Raw genomic sequence first — 23524 nt, 5'->3', positions numbered from 1 at the left:
CCCAGTCCCCCAGGCCAGAAACCTGGGTGTCATCCCCTTTGTTTTTTGTTTTTTTTTGAGACGGAGTCTTGCTCTGTCACCCAGGCTGGAGTGCGGTGGCGCGATCTCGGCTCACTGCAACCTCTGCCTCCTGGGCTCACGCCATTCTCCCACTTCACACTCACGAGTAGCTGGGATTACAGGTACCCGCCATCGTGCCCGGCTAATTTTTTTATTTTTGTAGAGATGGGGTTTCACCATGTTGGCCAGGCTACATGACCTCAGGTGATCCGCCCGCCTCGGCCTCCCAAAGTGCTGGGATTATAGGCGTGAGCCACCGCGCCCGGCTCCGGCCCCCTCGTTCTTTTCTCTCCTTGTCTCCCTTGTCCAGCCACTGGGTCTTGCCGGAGTACTTAGCAGCTCCCCCTCAGTCCTTCCCTGTAGCCACTTCACCCGCCCCTCCTCCTTATCCTTTAAAGCTCAGCAGAGCGTCATTTCCAGAAGACGTCACCTGGTGCCCCCTAACCCTCAGACTGGATGAATTGTCCCTTTGTGGGGCTCTCAGAACCCACAGGCATACACCTGCTACTCTCGGAACACCGGGATTGTGAGTCTTTGCCAAGGAGCGTGCTCCTCCGCCAGGCCTGAGATCCTTCCAGGTCCCGCAGAGCAGCATACCCAGATACTAGCTGAATGCGTAACATGGGACACGCTGTTTAGGAACGCAGCCCTGAAGTTCTAGAAAGAAAAAGAAGGGCCACTAAAGGGAGGTGTAGCACTGAGGTTGCTGGGAGAGCTGAGCAGGAGTTTTAGGCTGGAGTGAGGCTCGTAGACTGAGGTCTCTCGCCCAGCCAGAGGGGTAAGGGGTGGAGTCTGGCCCCCTCCTCTGCTGCGAGGAAGGTGTGGTGGGAGGAATAAGGACCAGGCAGAATCAGGGGCTGCTGCTCACGTCACCAGCCAGGGGAGTGGGGTACTCGCTGCTGGGGTCAGCAGCTTTAGCCCAGCTCCGGCCAACCTTCCATGCCTCTTGGCTCGCCAGGTCGCCACCCAGTTCAAGATGAGCCTCCTGCAGCTGGTGGAGATCCTGCAGTCTAAGGAGCCCGCCTACGTCCGCTGCATCAAGCCTAATGATGCCAAACAGCCCGGTAGGCCCCTCCCACGGGGGACTTCGGGGCCGGGCCTCCCCTGCAGGAGACAGGCCGTCAGCGCCAGCCCGCTGACCACGGCGCTCCCCCTACCCCAGGCCGCTTTGACGAGGTGCTGATCCGCCACCAGGTGAAGTACCTGGGGCTGATGGAAAACCTGCGCGTGCGCAGAGCCGGCTTTGCCTATCGCCGCAAATACGAAGCTTTCCTGCAAAGGTGGGGGCAGGTCCTGCTCGGTGCCAGGGAAGGGGAGCGGGAGGGTAGGAGCCCCTAGGTCCCATGAGGGCGGACGAGGGTTCTCGGCCTCATTTTAGAAATGCGGATGCGGAGGCCCTGGGCTGCCCTTGGTGGAGGCCCTTGGTGCTGCGGACCTGACATCAAGCTGGGTGGAAAGAATACCCGGCTCCCCCAGGCCGTGCCCTCCAGGAGCACCCGGTCAGGGGTACAGGAGGCCTCCGTCCACGTGCCGGGCACCAGAGGCAGACAGCAAGCCTTGTAGGGCAGCTTCCAAGGGGCTCCGAAAGGGTGGAGCGGCTTTGTGGTTCTTCTGAGTCGGGGGCCTGGGGGGTCAAACTGTGAATTTCATCTCTGCCACTTTCTAGTGACTTGGCCTTAGGTAGGTAAGAACGGTTTCTTCATCTTTACAATGGGGGCAGTGACCGAGCGAGCCTCCTGCTAGCTGTGAACGAGTCAGTGGGAGCACCCAGCAGGTGCCCGGAGAAAGCCGATTGGGGTCCCCAGGGCAGGCTGCTGACTGGGGTGGGGGCCGCGTGCATTCCTGCCCCTCCTGTCCCCAGGTACAAGTCACTGTGCCCAGAGACGTGGCCCACGTGGGCAGGACGGCCGCAGGATGGGGTGGCTGTGCTGGTCCGACACCTGGGCTACAAGCCAGAAGAGTACAAGATGGGCAGGTGGGTAGTGTCCGTGCCGGGTGCCTGCGGGGAATGGGAGTGGCAACCCCGGGCTGATCACTGCTGCTCTCCCAGGACCAAGATCTTCATCCGCTTCCCCAAGACCCTGTTTGCCACAGAGGATGCCCTGGAGGTCCGGCGGCAGAGCCTGGGTGAGAGAGAGGCCTACCCTTCCTGCTGCACGGGGTCCCTTCTGGGAAGCAGGGAAGTCACTCCCTTGGGCTCCTTCTCCAGGGAGTCCACCCCTTCCTATCAGCTCCAGCCCCACGCCCAGCTCCAGGGAGTCCACCCCTCCCTATCAGCTCCAGCCCCACGCCCAGCTCCAGGGAGTCCTTCTCCAGGGAGTCCACTGGCCGACTTGGAGCCCCTCCCCACCAGCTCCAGCCCCACGCCCACCATCCCACCCGCCGCCCCCCTTTTCCGGGCAGTCCCCACATTCATTCTTCTTCACCACTCTCCTCCTGCTCGTTGGTTCCTTCAGCCACTCTCCCATTCATGCCACTCGTGGAGCGCACACGGCACCAGGCTCCCAGCTGGCTCCCCACGCTCTGGCCAATTGCCTTTCTTTCCCAACCGCAGCCACAAAGATCCAAGCTGCCTGGAGGGGCTTTCACTGGCGGCAGAAATTCCTCCGGGTGAAGAGATCAGGTTCGCGGGCCCATGGGTGTTTAGGAGGGGCGGGGTCTGGGGCCAGGGGGGGCCACCATGGTAAGAAGATAGAGTTCAGCCATCTGTGGTCTCCACGACAGCCATCTGCATCCAGTCGTGGTGGCGTGGAACACTGGGCCGGAGGAAGGCAGCCAAGAGGAAGTGGGCGGCACAGACCATCCGGCGGTGAGCGCCAGGGTGCCTTGTGGGGGCTGCAGAGCAGGGCGTGGGGGGGGGTTCACCGCCAGGCCCCTCACCCCCAACCCTGTCTGGCCCCCCACCCCAGGCTCATCCGAGGCTTCATCCTGCGCCACGCCCCCCGCTGCCCCGAGAACGCCTTCTTCCTGGACCATGTGCGCACCTCTTTTTTGCTAAACCTGAGGCGGCAGCTGCCCCGGAATGTCCTGGACACCTCGTGGCCCACGCCCCCACCTGCCCTGCGTGAGGTCTGTGGGCACCCCCTGCCAAGTTAGGGACCATCAAAGTACACAGCAGAAGGGTCCGATTTCTTCGGGCCAAAGGATCGGTCAGGGAGGGCTCACGGAGGGCCCGGACCAGAGCTGAGCAGTGAAAAGTAAGGTCTCTTTTTTTTTTTGAGATGGAGTCTCACACTTTCACCCAGGGAGTGGCGCGATCTCGGTTCACTGCAACCTCCGCCTCCCGGGTTCAAGCGATTCTCCTGCCTCAGCCTCCCGAGTAGCTGGGACTACAGGCGCCCGCCACTACGCCCGGCTAATTTTTTTATTTTTAGTAGAGACGGGGTTTCACCCTGTTGGCCAGGCTGGTCTTGAACTCCTGAGCTCGGGTGATCCACCCACCTTGGCCTCCCAAAGTGCTGGGATTCCAGGCGTGAGCCACTGCGCCCTGCCGAGTAAGGTCTCTTGACCGGAAGCGTCTCCAGATGGAGGGGGCGTTGCTTATCCAAAGGCTGCAGTAGCATATGTTCGATGTCTTCAGAGGGAAGGGCCCAGGGTGTCCAGGACCTCTGACCTCACTCCTCCCCTTAGGCCTCAGAGCTTCTGCGGGAGTTGTGCATAAAGAACATGGTGTGGAAATACTGCCGGAGTATCAGCCCTGAGTGGAAGCAGCAGGTACGGAGAGCGGGGCTGGGTGAGGATGAGGAAGTGGAGTCAGGGAGTCGCAAGCATTGCTCAAAGGGTGTCCGCCTAGAGGGGCATTTACCCTGGTCTACTGTATTTACCGCGGTCTACCATATTTACCCCGATCTACCGTATTTACCCTGGTCTACTCTATTTACCCCAGTCTACCGTATTTACCCCGCCTACCGTATTTATCTCGGTCTACCGTATTTAACCCCACCTACCGTATTTACCCCACCTACCGTATTTACCCCACCTACCGTATTTACCCCAGTCTACTCTATTTACCCCAATCTACTGTATTTACCCCGTCTATAGTATTGACCCCGGTCTACCGTATTTTGCCCTGCCTACCATATTTATCCCGCCTACCGTATTTACCCCGGTCTACTCTGTTTACCCGGGTCTGCTCTATTTACCCTAGTCTACCGTATTTACCCCGGTCTACCGGTGACCTCAGTTGGATGCCAGGCCCTGCTGGGCCTCGTGTAGGAAGTGGACACTGGAGTACATCTGGGGTGGCCAGTAGGGTTCATATCGTGAGCCAACTGCCCTTGATTGGTAGAGACTGCTCAGAACCCTGTGTTGAAAAGTCTGCGTCTTCACTCGGGTCGATTGGTGATATCTGCCCTGATTACAGGCATTGGTTGATGTGCCGTGTTTTTGCCAACTCAGTATTGGATGATGCTAAAGGACCCACCCAGTAACCTTGAGTATTAGTGATCTGCTGCTTACAAGACCCCAAGCTGGAGCCGAGTCTCAGGGCCACCAGGGCCTGATGGGGTGGGGAAGCATTACCAAGGCCAGTTTCAAAACCCGGCAGTGCCTTCATGACCCCGCTGGGGAGTGCTTGGTGGCGGCAGAGGGTCAGGAAGTGGAGGGTTGATGGGCGTGTGGGGGGCAGGGCTCAGCCTCCTGGTGCTGAGCCAGAGAGGGACCAGCAAGCGGGTGAGGGAGGCTGTCTCAGGTCCTAAGGCTGGCTCTGCCCCCCCAAGATGGTGCTCCCCACCATGACACTCTCCTCACCCCCCTTGTCTCCTCAGCTGCAGCAGAAGGCCGTGGCTAGTGAGATCTTCAAGGGCAAGAAGGATAATTACCCTCAGAGTGTACCCAGGCTCTTCATCAGCACTCGGCTTGGTGAGCCCCTGACTTTCCAGCACTCAGACCTTTTGTCACCATCCTGGTCCCCCATTGCCTCCACTGACTTCCCTCCCCGCCATCTGAGTTGCAGGTACAGATGAGATCAGCCCCCGAGTGCTGCAGGCCTTGGGCTCTGAGCCCATTCAGGTAAGAGCCTGCCTGCAGCCCTGAGTCCAGCAGCACGGTGCTGCTGCCCGAGAGCTGGAGGCAGGTCAGGGCACGGGCGGAGCCTTGGGAGCCTCTCCCCAGCCCCTTCAGCCTGGCCTCTGTCCCCAGTACGCGGTGCCTGTTGTGAAATACGACCGCAAGGGCTACAAGCCTCGCTCCCGGCAGCTGCTGCTCACGCCCAACGCCGTCGTCATCGTGGAGGACGCCAAAGTCAAGCAGAGGATTGATTACGCCAACCTGACCGGTCAGCCAGGGTCCAGGGCTGCAGGGGGAGGGCCCCTGCTCTGACCCTCGACCTCTGACCTTTGCCCTCTCCCCTCAGGAATCTCTGTCAGCAGCCTGAGCGACAGTCTTTTTGTGCTTCATGTACAGCGTGCGGACAATAAGCAAAAGGTGCCTTTTCGTGGATGGGGAGGAGTGGTGGGGGATGGGGGAGGTGGATGGGGAGGTGGGGTGGATGAGGGAATAGGGGGTGTGGGGGTGGATGGGGAGGTGGGAGGGTGGATGGGGTGGATTGGGGGGTCAGGAGGTGGACGGGGAGGTGGGAGCGTGGATGGGGAGGTGGGGGTGTGCATGGGGGGTGGATTGGGGGGTCAGGAGGTGGATGGGGAGGTGGGGCGGGGGTTCCTCAAGTTCTGGGCAGGGCCTGACCCCTCCTCCTGCCTGGCCCCCCAGGGAGATGTGGTGCTGCAGAGTGACCACGTGATTGAGACGCTGACCAAGACAGCCCTCAGTGCCGACCGCGTGAACAGCATCAACATCAACCAGGGCAGGTGAGGCGCGGGTGGCCCCCGGGGACAGGGCAGGGGGGTGGCGAGGGGGCTGTGTGGGCACCCAGGGACAGGGCGGGGGTCCACCTTAGGGTTGGGGGTCTGCCTCCATGGAAAAACCCTCACCCACCCCGTTCCCCCAGCATCACGTTTGCAGGGGGCCCCGGCAGGGATGGCACCATTGACTTCACACCCGGCTCGGAGCTGCTCATCACCAAGGCCAAGAACGGGCACCTGGCTGTGGTGAGTGGGGCCTGCTTTCCCGCTTACAGCCTGGCTGTGATAGCCAAGCCTTCCTTGGCTGTGCTTGGCAGAGCCCGGGCACCTCACCATGGGCCTTCATCCAGAGGCCATCATACCACCTCTTCCATCCCTTGGCCCACCCATGAGGGCCAGAGAGAGCCCCTCAGTGCAGAAAGTTGTAAAGGTGGCAGCACGGTGGCTCATGCCTATAATCCCAGCACTTTGGGAGGCTGAGGCGGGTGGATCACCTGAGGCCAGGAGTTTGAAACCAGCCTGGCCAACATGGCAAAACCCATCTACTAAAAAAATGCAAAAGGCCGGGTGCAGTGGCTCACACCTTTAATCCCAGCACTTTGGGAGGCCGAGGTGTGTGGATCACCCGAGATCAGGAGTTCGAGACCAGCCTGGCCAACATCGTGAAACCCTATCTCTACTAATAATACAAAAATTAGCCGGGCGTGGTGGTGCACGCCTGTAATACCAGCTACTAGTGGGGGCTGAGGCAGGAGAATTGCTTGAACCCAGGAGGTGGAGATTGCAGTAAGCTGACATCATGCCACTGCACTCCAGGCCTGGGGAACAGAGTGAGATGTCATCTCAAAATAAAAAAAGGCCAGGCACAGTGGCTCACGCCTGTAATCCCAGCACTTTGGGAGGCGAAGGCAAGCAGATCACCTGAGGTTGGGATTTGAAACCAGCCTGACCAACTGGAGAAACCCCATCTCTACTAAAATACAAAATTAGCCGAGTGTGGTGGCGCATGCCTGTAATCCCAGCTACTCGGGAGGCTGAGGCAGGAGAATCGCTTAAACCCGGGAGGTGGAGGTTGCGGTGAGCCGAGATTGCGCCATTACACTCTACCCTGGGCAATAAGAGCAAAATTCCTTCTCAGAATTTACATACAAAAAAGTTAGCCTGGTGTGGTGGCGTGTGCCTGTAGTCCCAGTTGCTCAGAAGCCTGAGATGAGAGGATCGCTTGAGCCCAGGAGGTTGAGGCTGCAATGAGACCCAGGATCTCACCACTGCACTCCAGCCTGGGTGACAAAATGAGACCCTGTCTCAAAAAAAAAAAAAAAAAAAAAGGCAGCACGGCAATGCAGGGAAGATATACAGGCTGATTGGGGGTGCCAGGAGGGAGGACAGGCTCACTCTGGCCAGGGCGGTGGGCATTCCTATGGGAGTCAGGTCTGAGTCTCCAGGATGGAGACCACTAGGCCCCCCGACTCCTGCCTGCATCGAACCCATGAATCTAAGCACCGGGGCTGGGTGCGGCGGCTCATGCCTGTAATCCCAACTCTTAGGGAAGCAGAGGTGGGAGGACAGCTTGAGCCCAGGAGTCCAAGACCAGCCTGGACAATATAGCGAGACTCCATTCTCCATAAAAAGGAAAAAAAAAGGATGAAAAAAAAAGTCTGAGTACCAGGGCCCCCGTCTGCTCCCGTCACCACTTGGCCGTCTCTCTCCGCCCCCACAGGTCGCCCCACGGTTGAATTCTCGGTGATAAAGGCGCCCACTGGACCCTCCCAACGCCCAATGCTTTGCTTTTCTCCTCCTCCCCTTCCCAGTTACCAAAGACTCGAACTTCCAGACAGGGACCCAGGGACACCCCGAAGCCCACCTGCAATCTCCCACCTCCTGCCCATCCCTCTGTTGAGGGAGCAGCAGGGGCCAGGAGCTACCCCACGAGTGGGCCAGGCCGGGCCACAGCAATAGGAAAGCCAGGGCCAGAGCGAGCCATGCCAGCCCTACTGCCGATGCCAAATATTTGAGAGAAGGGAACTTTTGCTGAGGTTTTCTCTGAGGTTTTTTTGATGCTTTATAGGAAACTATTTTTTAAAAAAAGCCATTTCCCACCCAAGGACACAGTGGATGTGTTTTCCCTGACTCCAGCAGGGCAAGGAATGTAGCCGAGAGGTTGTGTGGGCTGGGCTCTGGTGCCCTCTTCCCTGGCCAGGACACCTCTCCTCCTGATTCCCTTGGCACCTTGTCTTTCTGTCTGTTTACCTGTCTCCCTGCCTGCCCATCTGCATCTTTTGCAGCCCACTCTGACTTCCATCTGGGGGCTGAGACCACCCTTGCCTGCCCCCTTCTTTCTGCCTTAAGAATGTCCTTTTAGGCTGGGCATGGTGGCTCACACCTGTAACCCCAGCACTTTGGGAGGCAGAGACGGGCAGATAACCTGAGGTCAGGATTTCGAGACCAACCTGATCTACATAGAGAAACTCCGCCTCTAGTAAAAATACAAAATTAGCCGGGCATGGTGGTGCACGCCTCTAATCCCAGCTACTCGGGAGGCTGAGGCAGGAGAATCACTTGAACCCAGGAAGTGGAGGTTGCAGTGAGCCAAGAGTACACCACTGCACTCCAGCCTGGGCAACAGAGCGAGACTCTGTCTTAAAAAAAAAAAAAAAAAAGAATGCCCTTTTACTGTCCTCATCATCCCAGTTTGAGGCCGTGCTGGAGTGGGGAAGGCCGTCTTAGACCATAGAGGTTGGAAGACACTGAGAGATCATCCAGCCCAGCCCCTTGATGTTACAGAGCAGAAGACAGATGCCCAAACAGGAGAAGGCACTTGCCCACGGTCATACGGCAGGTTGCCACAAAACCAAGATGGCAGCCCTTCCTCAGCGTGCCTCACTGCCACTCCCAGAGCCAGGGAGCCCCATAAAACCCACATCATGTCTTAAGAGTATATCTGGCTCCTTGACCAGCAATTGGCCCTGGGAGCCACCAGGTGGGAAAAGCGCCTCTGCCCGAGTCCAGGCCTTGGGATGACAGACAGCTTGCCCGCACACTCGGGCCCCACTCAAGGATGTAGGGCCTTTTCTGGCCCCTGACCCCTCCCTGGCATGGGAGCGTGGGGACGGGGCTGGCCTTGGGAGGAGCGGCAGGGGCATCACCTCCTTCTGCTGCTTCTCCCTGCTCCTACCCTCAAGGGCCTGGGGGCTGCCCAGCTGCCTCTATGCCCTTCTGGGGGTCTCAGCCCACTGCTGACACTTCTGCAATCCAGAGAAACACTAAATAAAGCAATACGTGTTTGCCAATGTGGTCTCCTTATGAATATTAGGAAACGAAGAGGGCCCCGGAAGGCAACCAAGGGCCTCGTGTTGCAGGTTTTTCTCGAGACAGTCTCGTTCTTGTCACCCAGGCTGGAGTGCAGTGGTGTGATCTCGGCTCACTGCAACCTCCACCTCCCAGGTTCAAGTGATTCTCTTGCCTCAACCTCCCGAGTAGCTGGGACTACATCATGCGCCACCACACCTGGCTAATTTTTGTATTTTTAGTAGAGATTGGGTTTCACCGTGTTGGCCAGGCTGGTCTCGAACTCCTGACCTTGGGTGATCCTCCCACCTCGGCCTCCCAAAGTGCAGGGGTGACAGGCATGAGCCACCGCGCCCGGCCACCTCTCGTTCAAATTCTGTTGCAAGTGACAAACCCAGTCTAAACTGGCTTGGGCCAAAAAAAGGATATTTATAAGCATTAGCACCTTAATCCCAGAGTAAGGCTACTTCCAGGTGCTCACACACTGTCAGGAATGTGTCTGGAACCATCGCCTGGCTGAACCTTCCTCTACAGTGGCTTCTTTCCCAAGCAGATTCTCACCTGGAGGTGGGGTGGCAGCAACAGCCACCCACAGCTCCAGGCTTTCATTCTGTCAGTTCAGCATTGGAGGCAGAAAGAGGAAGTGCCTCTTTCCCAAAATGTGGAAGTCTCAGAGCCGATTCTCAGTGCAGCACCTTGAATGAGGCATCCACCCTGACCCAATCACTGTAGCCAGAGAGAGGAGTAGATTCTGATTGGTCAGGCCTGGATCGAGTGCCTGCCCCTGGAGACAGAGCTACCAGGGGCACACCGGAACCCACACCGGAAACCACAGGACCAAGAGTGGGAGGAGATGACTCCCCAAAATGAAATCAGTGTCACCTCCACAAGAAAGAGAATGAGTGGGCCGGGCACGGTGGCTCACGCCTGTAGTCCCAACACTTTGGGAGGCTGAGGCAGGTGGATCACCTGAGGTTGGGAGTTCAAGACCAGCCTGGCCAACACGGTGAAACCCCATCTCTACTAAAAATACAAAAATTAGCCAGGCAGGGTGGCGTGTGCCTGTAATCCCAGCTACTCGGAAGGCTGAGGCAGGAGAATCCCTTGAACCCCGGAGGCGAAGGTTACAGTGAGCCGAGATTATGCCACTGCCCTCCAGCCTGGGCGACAGAGCAAAAAAAAAAAAAAAAGAATGAGTGCTTCAAGCTGCAACCACGGAGCTCGTCAGCAGATGGCTGTGAGTTTTTCCAAGAGGGCGGCGCGCTGTGGGTGGAGGGAACGGTGCATGTGGAGCTTAGAGGCAAGAACAGGTTTGGTCCGGGGTCAGGCCAGCTGCCTGAGGAGCTTAGATTTGAAACCTGGGGCAGAGACTCTCAAACAAGGAGATACCACGCAACGTGGTATTTTGGGCTTGACACGATCCTGTACGCACACCTACATTTTGACGCCTCTCTCCTTGATTAATTTTCCCGAGGAAAAATGAAACCACAATTATTCGTCCACTTTATCAGCAGTAACGATGGCTCCAAGAAGCTGATAGATAAGATAGGTATTAAGTGCAATTACATGCTTTATAACTGTGTCGACATTCCTATCTCTAGCAAACCAGAATGCACGCGAGAATGACATCGCAGACATTACCCAGACGTCCGCCTTTTTTTGTTTGTTTGTTTTTTTGTGACAGAGTCTGTCACCCAGGCTGGAGTGCAATGGCACGATCTCAAAGTGGTCATCCCAAAGTGGTGGGATGACAGGCGTGAGCCACCGTGCCCAGCCTACTCTGACCTTTTGAGAGGTAACCAGGACTGGTTTGTGCCCTCAGCTCACATCCTGAGGGAAGTCCAGTGACCTCCAGGAAATATCTGCCAATTATGGGAAAGGCTAATGCTGGCTCTAGACAAGAGCTTCCGCCAGTTCTCCATTCATCCTTCCTTCATTCAACCCGGCACTTTGGGAGGCCGAGGTGGGTGGATCATTTGAGGTCAGGAGTTTGAGACCAACCTGGCCTCCTGAGGCAGGAGAATTGCTTGAACCCGGGAGGTGGAGGTGGCAGTGAGCTGAGATGGAACCACTGTACTCCAGCCTGGGCGACAGGTTTTTGTTTGTTTGTTTGTGTGTTTTGAGACGAGTCTCACTGCATCGCCCAGGCTGGAGTGCAGTGGCGCGATCTCGGCTCACTGCAACCTCTGCCTCCTAGGTTCGAGCAATTCTGCCTCAGCCTCCTGAGTAGCTGTGACTACAGGTGCGTGCCACCACGCCCAGCTAATTTTTGTATTTTTAGTAGAGACGGAGTTTCACCATATTGGCCAGGCTGGTCTCGAACTCCTGACCTCATGATCCGCCTGCCTTGGCCTCCCAAAGTGTTGGGATTCCAGCCATGAGCCACCGCGCCCGGCCCATTCAACCAGTATGAATTGAAGGAATGCTTGCAATGTGCCAGGATTTCAGTGAGGCTCTTGGGATATAGCAGGAACAACAAAAAGACCCAAACCCCTGCTCTCATGGAGCTTACACTCTAGCAAAGAATAGAGACAATACGTAAGGAAAATACCTAACATATTAGAAAGAGATAAGTGCTAGGAAAATAAGCAAAGCAGACAAGGGGAGAGGGAGTGTTGGTGTGTAGTTTGCAGTCAGGCAAGGCCTCACAGAGGAGATGACATCGGAGCAGGGACCTGAACGAGGAGAGGAAGTGACGGCTAGGATCTGGAGCAAGAGTGGTCAAGGCAGAGGGAACAGCAAGGCAAAGCCCTCGAGGAACGTGGAGTCTCCTGAGAGGAAAGGGAAGAAGGCTGGGGGCAGAGAAGAGTGGCAGAGGAAATGGGTACCTTCTCCTTGATTCTGCAAAAAGGCCTTTGTGTGAGCAACTTCCCTAAAAGATTGGAGCGATGAGAGGAGTTTGCACGCAGCAAAGCAAATAACCCATTCTCGATGGTCCCAGAATCACATTGCCAGTGGGGACATCTTACTGACCTTTCCTGGAAGGCGCAGCATCCTGCCTGTGCTCCTCGCTCCGTCTCTACCCAAGACTCTCCTTGGAGTTCCCCTCACGTGGTGCCCCAGAGTTCTCTTTTATTTCTTTATTTAGAGATGGAGTTTCACTCTTCTCACCCAGGCTGGAGTGCAGGGGCTCGATCTCGGCTCACGGCAACCTCTGCCTCCCGGGTTCCAGCAATTCTCCTGCCTCAGCCTCTTAAGTAGCTGGGATTGCAGGTGCCCGCCACCACGCCCGGCTAATTTTTTGTGTTTTTAGTAGAGACGGGGTTTCACCATGTTAGCCAGGATGGTCTATTCTTCTTTAAAAAATTCTTTTTTGGCCGGGTGCGGTGGCTCACACCTGTAATCCCAGCACCTTGAGAGGCCGAGGCAGGCGGATCACCTGAGGTCGGGAGTTTGAGATCAGCCTGACCAACATGGAGAAACCCTGTCTCTACTAAAAATACAAAAAATTATCCAGGCACGGTGATACATGCCTGTAATTCCAGCTACTCGGGAGGCTGGGGCAGGAGAATCACTTGAACCCGGGAGATGGAGGTTGCGGTGAGCTGAGATCGTGCCATTGCACTCCAGCCTGGGCAACAGGAATGAAACTCCGTCTCAAAAAAAAAAAAATTATTTTTCTTGTAATTTCCATATGCCCTAGGGAGGGATCTCAGAGGGACTGCTTTGGAACAGGCAGTCTCTGGGTAAGGTCCAGAGCTCACAGACCAGCCAGAATTCACACTGGGATGGCTGCTTCTGCTGGCTCACGGTGCCAGGCTGTGACTAAGCCAGGGTCACGATGAGTCACCTGCAGCAGGAAAGGTGCCCTTGTGCCTCCCAGTCCCCCACCCCCCACTTCCCCAGAGCAGGCCCAAGGGTGTGTAAGGTGAGTCCAGAAGGGCTGTGTTATTCGTTAGACCATAATCCACAGCTTACTGCTTTTTAAAAATTGTAGATTTCTGCCACCCTTTCCTCCCAATTCCTATCTCAGAAAATTGAGGGTAGAGCAGAGTGACCATAGCTGTCTCTCCTTCCAGGATTTGAACCCTAGCTCCTCACTCTGCGACCGTGTCTCTCTGGACACGTTACTTAAACTCTCTGAGCTTCAGTTTTCTCTTTTGTAAGGTGGGGATACTTGTCAAATAAGGTTGTTGAGAGGATTAAATGAGATGATCCACACAAAGGCAGTCAGCACTGTGCCTGGCAGACGGTCATCTCTGAATCAATGTTAGCGGTCCTGAATGCTTCTGGAGCACCTCATAGACTAGCTGCTTGGCCTTTGAGGACATACACAGAACTGCAAATGAAAAATTACAGTAAAATGGGTAAGAGCTGTCATGGGAATAATTTGGACATACTGCTGTTGATGAAGAGAGGGAGTGATGGGATGGTTAAAAGGGAAGACATTTGGGCCGGGCGCGGTGGCTCACGCCTGTCATCCCAGCACTTTGGGAGGCCAAGGCAGGCAGATCACAAAGTCAGGAGATCAAGACCATCCTGGCTAACACGGTGAAACCCTGTCTCTACTAAAAAAAAAAAACGAAAAAAATTATCCAGGCGCGGTGGCGGGCGCCTGTAGTCCCAGCTACTCGGGAGGCTGAGGCAGGAGAATGGCGTGAACCCGGGAGGCGGAGCTTGCAGTGAGCCAAGATCGCACCACTGCACTCCAGCCTGGGCGACAGAGCGAGACTCCGACTCAAAAACAAAAAAAAAAAGAAAGAAAGAAAAAGAAAAAAAGAAAGGGAAGACATTTGAATTTGAGACTCCAAAGTGGGGAGAAGAACATTCCAGGAAAAAGAAACCCAGCATTCACATAGGAGCAGTTAAATGAGACTGTGGACCAGCACAGTGGTACATCTATAATCCCAGCTACTGAGGAGGCTGAGGAAGGAGGACCCCTGGAGCCCGGGAATTAGGGTCCAACCTGGGCACCATAAGAAGACCTCATCTCTTTTTTTTTTTTTCTGAGACGGAGTCTCACTCTATCGCCCAGGCTGGAGTGCAGTGGCTCGATCTCAGCTCACTGCAAGCTCCGCCTCCTGGGTTCACCCATTCTCCTGCCTCAGCCTCCTGAGTAGCTGGGACTACAGGCGCCCGCCACCACGCCCAGCTAATTTTTTTTGTATTTTTAGTAGAGACCGGGTTTCACCGTGTTAGCCGGGATGGTGTCGATCTCCTGACCTCGTGATCCACCTGCCTCAGCCTCCCAAAGTGCTGGGATTACAGGCGTGAGCCACCGCGCCCAGCCGACCTCATCTCTTAAAAAAATGATGATGATGATGATGATTTCAGAGAGGTGGTCTTGCTCTGTCACCTGGGCTGAAGTGCTGTGGCATGATCATAGCTCAATAAAGCCTCGAACTCCTGGGCTCAAGTGATCCACCCGCCTCAGGTTCCTGAGTAGCTGGGACTATAGCTGGATGTGCCACCATGCCCGGCTATAAAGAAAAACATTTTTTTTTGAGATGCAGTCTCACTCTGTCGCCCAGGCTGGAGTGCAATGTGCGATGTCACCTCACTGCAACCTCTACCTCCCGGGTTCAAGTGATTCTCCTGTCTCAGCCTCCCGAGTAGCTGGGACTTCAGGCATCCGCCAGCACATCCAGCTAATTTTTTGTATTTTCAGTAGAGATGAGGTTTTGCCATGTTGGCCAGGCTGGTCTCGAACTCCTGACCTCCTGGCCTTCCAAAGTGCTGGGATTACAAGCATGAGCCACCATGCCTGGCCAGAAAAAATTTTTAATTAAAAAAAAAATGAGCCCGGCCAATATGGTGAAACCCTGTCTCTACTGAAAATACAAACATTAGCTGGGCGTGGTGGCGGGTGCCTGTAGTCCCAGCTACTCGGGAGGCTGAGGCAGGGAGAAACGCTTGAATCCGGGAGGCGGAGATTGCAGTGAGCCGAGATCACGCCACTGCACTCCAGCCTGGGCAACAGAGCAGGAATCCATCTAAAAAAAAAAAAAAAGAGAGAGAGACTGTGGCCCGATTTTATGCTCTGAGCTAAACTGGGAGTTTGAACACCTGAAGACTGTTAAAAGTTTTACACAAGGTAGCAACACATTCAGATTTGTATACATATATATATTTTTTGAGACAGGATCTCCCTCTGTCACCCAGGCTGGAGTGCAGTGGCACGATTTCGGCTCACTGCAACCTCTGCCTCCTGGGTTCAAGCGATTCTCCTGCCTCATCCTGAGTAGCTGGGATTACAGGCGCCCGCTAACACACCTGGCTAATTTTTGTATTTTTAGTAGAGACTGGGCTTCACCATATTGGTCAGCCCGGTCTCGAACTTCTGACCTCAGGTGATCTGCCTGCCACAGCCTCCCAAAGTGTTGGGATTACAGGCATGAGCCACGGCACCTGGCCAGATCTGTATTTTAGAAAACTCAGTGGGAGTTGTTTGCAGTGCGATTAGGGGCAGCCAGACGAAAGAGCACCAGCGAGCACGACACTCGTAGGAACACAGTCCAGAGGCAATCATGAGGGCAGTGAGAGTAGGAGATGCCCCTGGCTACAATTTAGTGTTTAGAATTATCTGGGCAGGTGACCCCAAAGCCTCAAAAGAGAAGAGAACTCTGTACTTCACGTGGCTTGGTACACTCTGCTCCCTTTGCTTTGAATGTCCTTCCCCGCCGAGTGCGGTGGCTCACGCCTGTAATCCCAGCACTTTGGGAGGCCGAGGTGGGTGGATCTCAAGGTCAGGAGATCGAGACCAGCCTGGCTAACACGGTGAAACCCCATCTCTACTAAAAATACAAAAAGTTAGCCGGGCGTGGTGGCGGGTGCCTGCAGTCCCAGCAACTCGGGAGGCTGAGGCAGGAGAATGGCGTGAACCCGGGAGGCGGAGCTTGCAGTGAGCCGAGATCACGCCCAGGCAGTCCAGCCTGGGTGACAGAGCGAGACTCCATCTCAAAAAAAAAAAAAAAAAAAGAAAAAAAGAATGTCCTTCCCCATTTGTCATTCAGCAGTCAACACATGCTGCCTCCTCTGGGAAGCCCTCCTGGATTACTCCACAGACTGGCTGTGGGGGCTCTGCTCTGTGTTCATGTCCGTTTCCCATGATAGCGTTTGTCAGCATTTGTCATCCTTTTGTCATCCAGTTTCCTGGTTCCTCTCACTGGTCTGTGAGTTCGAGGAGTGCAGGGCCCAGCCTTGATAACCTTTGCACCCGCAGTGCAAGTGGAGTGTCAACAACAATGTCCTAGGTGAATCAATGAAAATGAGAAAGTCAGCTGGTCTGTGGAGAAGCTAGAGGAACGAGCAGAAACGGACCGACGTGGCTGGGCGCGATGTTTCTCGCCTGTAATCCCAGCACTTTGGGAGGCCGAGGCGGGCGGATCACCTGAGGTCAGGAGTTCGAGACCAGCCTGGCCGACATGGTGAAACCCCGTCTCTACTAAAAATACAAAAATCAGCCGGGCGCGGTGGCTCACGCCTGTAGTCTCAGCTACTCGGGAGGCTGACGCAGGAGAATCGCTTGAACCCGGGAGGCAGAGGTTGCAGTGAACCGAGATCGCGCCATTGCACTCCAGCGTGGGCGACAGAACAAGACTCCGTCTCAAAAAGAAAAAGAAAAAAGAAACAGACTGATATCGCAGGAAGCCTGGCCGAGAACTCAGGTCCCAGGGCCACACGCATCTTTTCTCCTCCAATTCTGTCTGGGAGTCGCTGCCTAGAAGTCCCGGGTCGTCCAGGAACCGGGGCCCAGAGAAGCACCGCTCTGTCCGCAGCGCAGGCGCGCGTCTCTGCGGGAGGCTGCGAGGCCCCGCCCCTCGGGCCCTAGACCCCGCCTCCCATCCTCCGCAGCCCGGGGCCGGGCAGGGCGGCACCGCCCATGAAGCCGCATGCGCAGTGCGCGCGCGAGGGCGCCTTGCCCTTCTCCCAATGGCGGGCTGCGGGTCCATTCCCGGCAGCCTCCCTCGGGCAGGGAGCGCGTCATTTCCGGAGGGGAAGGCCCGCGGCTGCCGCCGCCATTTCGGGCGCTGCTGTGAAGCTGAAACCGGAGCCGGTCCGCTGGGCGGCGGGCGCCGGGGGCCGGAGGGGCGCGCGCGGCGGCGGCACCCCAGCGTTTAGGCGCGGAGGCAGCCATGGCGGGCAACTTCGACTCGGAGGAGCGGAGTAGCTGGTACTGGGGGCGGTTGAGTCGGCAGGAGGCGGTGGCGCTGCTGCAGGGCCAGCGGCACGGGGTGTTCCTGGTGCGGGACTCGAGCACCAGCCCCGGGGACTATGTGCTCAGCGTCTCAGAGAACTCGCGCGTCTCCCACTACATCATCAACAGCAGCGGCCCGCGCCCGCCGGTGCCACCGTCGCCCGCTCAGCCTCCGCCCGGTGAGGGACTGACGGGACGGCGGGCCCTGGGTGGGGTGAGGGCCGCGGAACTCCCAGCCTGGCTGGCTGGTCCTCGAGAGCGGACCCTCGGGGGTCGTGGGCAGAGGGCTGGGTGACCGTGGCAGGGGCCCGCCGGCTGCTCGGGCTCGCTCCCACCCGGGGAGCCGGAGTGTGGGGGAGGAAGAGCCGCGGACCGAGGCCCCGGGGTGTGCCTGGGGAGGGCAGCCGCGGGGAAGGGGAACTGCTTCGGCCCCAGGGTGGGGCTGGCTCCCGGGCCAGGCGCAAGGGTAGGGCAGGGCAAGGCAACGTGGGGACAAAGAGCTGAGGGAGATGTTGGCACTGCGGGGGCATCACTTGGCAGCGGCGCCCAGAATGAATCCGATAATCCTACAAGTGGCTTTTAGGCTGGAAACGTTTCCTGCCGTGTTGGAGAGCCGGGTTTGGCCGTGCTCCCCTGGTGGCCTTTGGTAGGAAGTCACCACATACTGGCCGGGAGGGATGGAGACACCCTCAGGAAACCGGTCAATTTTTTCCTTTCTTGGGCATTTTTCCAAAATCTTTGTACCGTCCTCTTCCCCCGTGGAGGACGAAGGTGGTGAACTAAGTGCTAGAAGAAATAGTGGTAGAAGAAAGCCTTCAGTGACCAGCCCAACCCAGTTTAGGGCGATGCCTGGCTATGTGCAAGAGATCTAAGCGTCCAGAAGACTGTCCGCCGTTAGAGAGTTCTGGTTTTCAGAGTGTTTAGTGGAGGAAAGACATTTTATTCCAGAAAATAAACCAGAAGTGAGGCAATGGAAACAGACCCTTCCCTGTAAGTGACTGGAACTTCATTTTCCTTGGACTTAAACATTGTCGGTGTGTACTTCAGGGCGTGACCTTGCTCAGTAAGATGGTGCTGCGGGCTGAGCCTTCCTGGATATTGGGAACAGACTCTACGCCAAGAACATAAATTACCTGCGCTGGGTTTTCCTTGCCAGGGAGGGATCCCTGAGATTGACTGTCTTACCGATGCCGTTGGAGTTGATTTGGGACTGTTTTAAGGGAATACATAGATGCCCTTAGTACTGGAGATTTGTGAGGTACAAAGTAATTCTGGGGTTCTCATTGTATGTGTACCTGTGTAACAGCATCAGGAGTCCTCGTGCCTTCACACTGTTGCCAAGTCGAAGCAGTTTCTTCTTGGCCAGCTGAGAATGGGTTCAGACTAGTCTCATATGAATCAGGAAGCTCTTGAGCCATCCTTTGTAGACTTGCCCTTGTAGGATAGTTCTAATTTAGATTTACTCGCTCCGGCCAGAAATAGAGAATTGGATAGGCAGTCTCTTTGTTAACACATACCAATTTTTATTTTACTTTTTTCTAAGACGGAGTCTTGCTCTGTCACCCACGCTGGAGCACAGTGGCGCAATCTCGGCTCACGGCGATTCTCCTGTCTCAGCCTCCCAAGTAGCTGGGATTACAGGCACCCGCCACCATAACCAGCTAATGTTGTATTTTTAGTAGAGACGAAGTTTCACCAGGTTGGCCAGGCTGGTCTCGAACTCCTGACCTCAGGTGATCCACCAGACTTGGCCTCCCAAAGTGCTGGGATTACAGGCAAGAGCCACCGCGCCTGGCCAACACATACCAATTTTTTTTAATTTTTCTTATTTATTTCTTGTGTATTTATTTATTTTGAGACGGAGTCTCTCTGTCTGTCGCCCAGGCTGGAGCGCAGTGGCGCGATCTTGGCTCAGTGCAACCTTCGCCTTTTGGGTTCAAGTGATTCTGCCTCAGCCTCCCGAGTAGCTGGGATTGCTGGTGTGCATCACCACCACGCCCAGCTAATTTTTTGTATTTTTAGTAGAGATGGGGTTTTACCGGGTTGGCCAGATTTGTCTTGAACTCCTGATCTCAGGTGATCCACTCGCCTTTGCCTCCCAAAGTGCTGGGATTACAGGCGTGGGCCACCGCACCCAGCTTTGTTTGTTTGAGGCGGAATTTCGCTTTTGTTGCCCAGGCTGGAGTGCGATGGTGCAATCTCAGCTCACTGCAATCTCTACCTCCCCGGGTTCAAAGGATTCTCCTGTCTCAGCCTCCCTAGTAGCTGGGATTACAGGCACACTCCACCACGCCTGGCTAGTTTTTGTATTTTTGGTAGGGTTGGGGTTTCGCAAAGTTGACCAGGCTGGTCTCGAACTCCTGACCTCAGGTGATCTGCCCACCTCAGACTCCCAAAGTGCTGGGATTACAGGCGTGAGCCACCACACCCAGTCTAACACATAAGCATTTTTTAAAAATCAGTACGGGGTCTATAAGCTCACAAATTATCCTTGATCTTTCTCATTGTGGCCTGTTTAATAGTATTATGAAATGGGAATATTGATGTACCTGTGTTGGCCCTGAACCAGATATATTCTACTTTGATGCCACCTGCATAGTATCTGGGGTTTTGCATTATATGTCGTCACATGATGGCAAACTGTCGTTGAAACTCACTTTTCAGCCTTTTGTTTGTGTTTGTTGGTTGCCAAAGTTGAAAATGGCAGCAGGCAGGTTTGTTAGCTTGATATTTTTTCATATCTTAGCATAACGATTTTATGTCTCAGCACTTACCTTGATAATCAAGCACCACCTTTTCAAAACAGATAAGAACTCAGTTCCTTGGCTGAGGAAAGAAGGTGAAGATTGCCAGAGTTTATGGATGGGGTGTGGACAATTCACGAGTATTGTGATAATTCTTTCTGCCATGTTGTACCCCATTTTCTACGATTCAGTTGCTGTCTTTTTCTCTCTTCTGAGACAGAGCCTCTGTCACCCACGCTGGAGTGCAGTGGCACGATCACAGCTCACTGCAGCCTTGACCTCTTGGGCTCAAGCCATCCTCCCACTTCAGCCTCCTGAGTAGCTGGGACTCCAGGCGTATCCACCATGCCTGGTTAACTGTTGAAAATTTTTTTGTAGAGATGAGGGATCTCACGGTATTGTCCAGGCTGGTCTCAAATTCCTGATCTCAATAGACCTCATGCTTCAGGCTCCCAAAGTTTTGGAATTGCAGGTGTGAGCCACTGTGCCTGGCCAGTTGCTGTCTTTTTTTTTTTCTTTCTTTTTGAGACCGAGATTTTACTCTTGTCTCCCATGCTGGAGCGCAATGGCACGATATTGGCCCACTGCAACCTCTGCCTTCTAGGTTTAAGCAATTCTCCTGCCTCAGCCTCCTGAGTAGCTGGAATTACAGGCGCCCACCACCATGCTCAGCTAATTTTTGTATTTTTTTAGTAGAGATGGGGTTTCACCATGTTGGCCAGGCTGGTCTCGAACTGCTGAAACCTGATCATCCACCCACCTCGGCCTCCCAAAGTGCTGGGATTACAGACGTGAGCCACCAGTGCCTGGCCTGTCTGTATAACCTCAGAATTACTTTGTACCTCACAAATCTCAAGTACTAAGTACTGAATCTTTGTTCTCCCCCTCACCAAGTCCTTTTGAAGTCACACAGAGAAATTTCTTGAATTTTTTAGAGAGGCGTATACAATATTAATAACTAATGTTTATTGATTGGTTATTCTGTGCCAGGTACTTTGAGTACTTTATGTACCTTATTTCACTTACTGTCTAGGACAATCTAGTGAGATAAGTAATATGATCTCCATTTATTAAAATATTCCCATTTTATACAGGAGGAAACACTCATAGATTCAGTAACTTGCTTAAGGTCACACAACTAATAAATGACTTTCAGAAGTTGAACCTAGGCATTCTGACCTGAGAGCTGACCCTTTTACACTACACTCTGTCAAAGCCAGCGTTCTTTTGGCATCTCAGCAGTGCACACAGAGGTCCGTATCCTCAATATTCTCAATACTTTGCCTCTGCCCTGGAGTCTAAGACTTGGTGTTTTTTGTTTTGTTGTTTTTGGATGGAGTTTCGCTCTTGCCCCCCGGGCTGCTACAGTGCAGTGGTGCAGTCTCGGCTCACTGAAACCTCTGCTTCCCAGGTTCAAGTGATTCTCCTGCCTCAGCCTCCCGAGTAGCTGGGATTACAGGCATGTGCCACCGTGCCCAGCTAAATTTTTTTTTTGTATTTTTAGTAGACACGGGGTTTCACCATGTTGGCCAGGCTGGTCTCGAACTGCTGACCTCAGGTGATCCGCCCACCTCGGCCTTGTGTTTTTTGTTTTTTTTTCCCCCACTGTGTTGCCCAAACTGGAGTGCAGTGGCTGTTGACAGGCACAGTCATAGTGCAGTACAGCCCTTAACTTTGGGGCAGGCAGCCCTTCTGACACAGGCTGTGAGTAGCTGGGACTACAGGTACATACAGCCACATCCAGCCCAGGTTTTTTAAAGACCAGAATTAAAGAATGGCAAGAAGAGGCCGGGCGCAGTGGCTCATGCCTGTAATTCCAGCACTTTGAGAGGCCAAGGAGGGTGGATCACTTGAGGTCAAGGGTTCGAGACCAGCCTGGCCAACATGGTGAAACCTCGTTTCTACTAAAAAATACAAAAATTAGCTGGGCGTGGTGGCGGACGCCTGTAATCCTAGCTGCTGGAGAGGCTAAGGCACAAGAATCGCTTGAACCCCGGAGGCGGAGGTTACAGTGAGCTGAGATCGTGCCACTGGCTTTATTATTCAGACAATACACATCTGCTATCTAAAGTCAATGATGAAGCTTTTTAAAATTGTTATTGCTTTTTTTTTTTTTTTTTTGAGACAGTTTCTCGCTCTGTCACCGAGGCTGGAGTATAGTGGCACAACCTCGGCTCACTGCAAGCTCCGCCCCGTGGGGTTCATGCCATTCTCCTACCTCAGCCTCCCGAGTAGCTGGGACTACAGGCGCCCGCCACCATGCCCGGCTAATTTTTTGTATTTTTAGTGGAGATGGGGTTTCACCGTGTTAGCCAGGATGGTCTCGATCTCCTGACCTTGTGATCTGCCTGCCTCGGCCTCCCAAAGTGCTGGGATTACAGGCGTGAGCCACCGCGCCCGGCCTATTTGTTTTGTTTTGTTTTGTTTGAGAGGCAGTTTCGCTCTTGTTGCCCCGTCTGGAGTGCAGTGGCGCGATCTCAGCTCACTGTACCCTCCACCTCCTGGGTTCAAGCAATTCTCCTGCCTCAGTCTCCCAAATAGCTGGGATTACAGGCATGCGCCACCATGCCCAGCCAATTTTTTTGTATTTTTAGTACAGACGGGGTTTTGCCATGTTGTCCAGGCTGGTCTTGAACTCCTGGCCTCAAGTGATCCGCTCGCCTCGGCTTCCCAAAGTGCTGGGATTACAGGCGTGAGCCATCGCATCTAGCCTACAGAGTATATTTTGTTTACACAGTACATAGGTGAAAATTATATGGAATGGCTTAGGTGTCGTTTTTATCTTTTTTTTTTTTTTTTTTTTTTTTTGAGACAGAATCTCGCTCTGTCGCCCACGCCGGGCCGGAGTGCAGTGGCGTGATCTCACCTCACTGAAAGCTCCGCCTGCCAGGTTCACGTCATTCTCCTCCCTCAGCCTCCCGAGTAGCTGGGACTACAGGCGCCCACCACCATGCCCCGGCTAATTTTTTTGTATTTTTAGTAGAGACAAGGTTTCATCGTGTTAGCCAGGATGGTCTCGATCTCCTGACCTCGTGATCTGCCCACCTCGGCCTCCCAAAGTGCTGGGATTACAGGCGTGAGCTACTGCACCTGGCCTTGTCTTTTTTTTTTTTTTTTTGAGACGGAGTCTGGAGTCTGGCTCTGTCACCCAGGCTGGAGTGCAGTGGCGTGATCTTGGCTCACTGCAAGCTCCGCCTCCCGGGTTCACACCTTTCTCCTGCCTCAGCCTCCCGAGCAGCTGGGACTACAGGCGCCCGCCACCACGCCTGGCTAATTTTTTGTATTTTTAGTAGAGACGGTGTTTCACCATGTTAGCCAGGATGGTCTTGAGCTCCTGACCTCGTGATCCGCCCACCTCGGCCTCCCAAAGTGCTGGGATTACAGGCCTGAGCCACCGCGCCTTATTTTTTAAACTTTATTTATGTTTTGAGACAGAGTCTTGCTCTGTTGCCCAGGCTGGAGTGCAGTGGGATGATCTCAGCTCACTGCAACCTCCC

The 23524-nt window shown here is 54.7% G+C and overlaps 2 protein-coding genes across 6 annotated transcripts in view; both read left to right on the top strand.

Moving 5' to 3' along the window:
• Positions 1 to 9148, top strand: part of MYO1C (myosin IC) — a 29122-nt gene extending 19974 nt beyond the window's left edge. For 3 of the 4 annotated variants that reach the window (XM_003816837.6, XM_034941222.3, XM_034941221.3), the window contains exons 18-32: positions 1019 to 1124; positions 1223 to 1340; positions 1922 to 2035; positions 2111 to 2187; positions 2615 to 2683; positions 2785 to 2869; positions 2970 to 3129; positions 3691 to 3774; positions 4827 to 4920; positions 5015 to 5070; positions 5200 to 5335; positions 5414 to 5484; positions 5767 to 5864; positions 6005 to 6104; positions 7579 to 9148. In XM_003816837.6, coding sequence (XP_003816885.2) covers positions 1019 to 1124; positions 1223 to 1340; positions 1922 to 2035; positions 2111 to 2187; positions 2615 to 2683; positions 2785 to 2869; positions 2970 to 3129; positions 3691 to 3774; positions 4827 to 4920; positions 5015 to 5070; positions 5200 to 5335; positions 5414 to 5484; positions 5767 to 5864; positions 6005 to 6104; positions 7579 to 7605 — 1395 coding nt within the window. In that variant the 3' untranslated portion in view covers positions 7606 to 9148. Of the gene's footprint in view, positions 1 to 1018; positions 1125 to 1222; positions 1341 to 1921; positions 2036 to 2110; positions 2188 to 2614; positions 2684 to 2784; positions 2870 to 2969; positions 3130 to 3690; positions 3775 to 4826; positions 4921 to 5014; positions 5071 to 5199; positions 5336 to 5413; positions 5485 to 5766; positions 5865 to 6004; positions 6423 to 7578 lie in introns of those variants that run through there. The other variant, XM_063598840.1, reaches the window with a different exon arrangement.
• Positions 9149 to 17060: 7912 nt separating this feature from the next.
• The window catches only part of CRK (CRK proto-oncogene, adaptor protein), a 32369-nt gene continuing 25905 nt past the window's right edge, over positions 17061 to 23524 (top strand). The window contains exon 1 of one of the 2 annotated variants that reach the window (XM_003816839.7): positions 17061 to 17462. In XM_003816839.7, coding sequence (XP_003816887.1) covers positions 17222 to 17462 — 241 coding nt within the window. In that variant the 5' untranslated portion in view covers positions 17061 to 17221. The remainder of the gene's footprint in view (positions 17463 to 23524) is intronic. The other variant, XM_034941220.3, reaches the window with a different exon arrangement.

Source organism: Pan paniscus, chromosome 19 (genome assembly GCF_029289425.2).
Source record: "Pan paniscus chromosome 19, NHGRI_mPanPan1-v2.0_pri, whole genome shotgun sequence".
In the NCBI taxonomy this organism is placed as follows: Eukaryota; Metazoa; Chordata; class Mammalia; order Primates; family Hominidae; genus Pan; species Pan paniscus.
The sequence above is the reverse complement of the archived record's forward strand: the minus strand, read 5'-3'. Positions and strand labels throughout refer to the sequence as shown.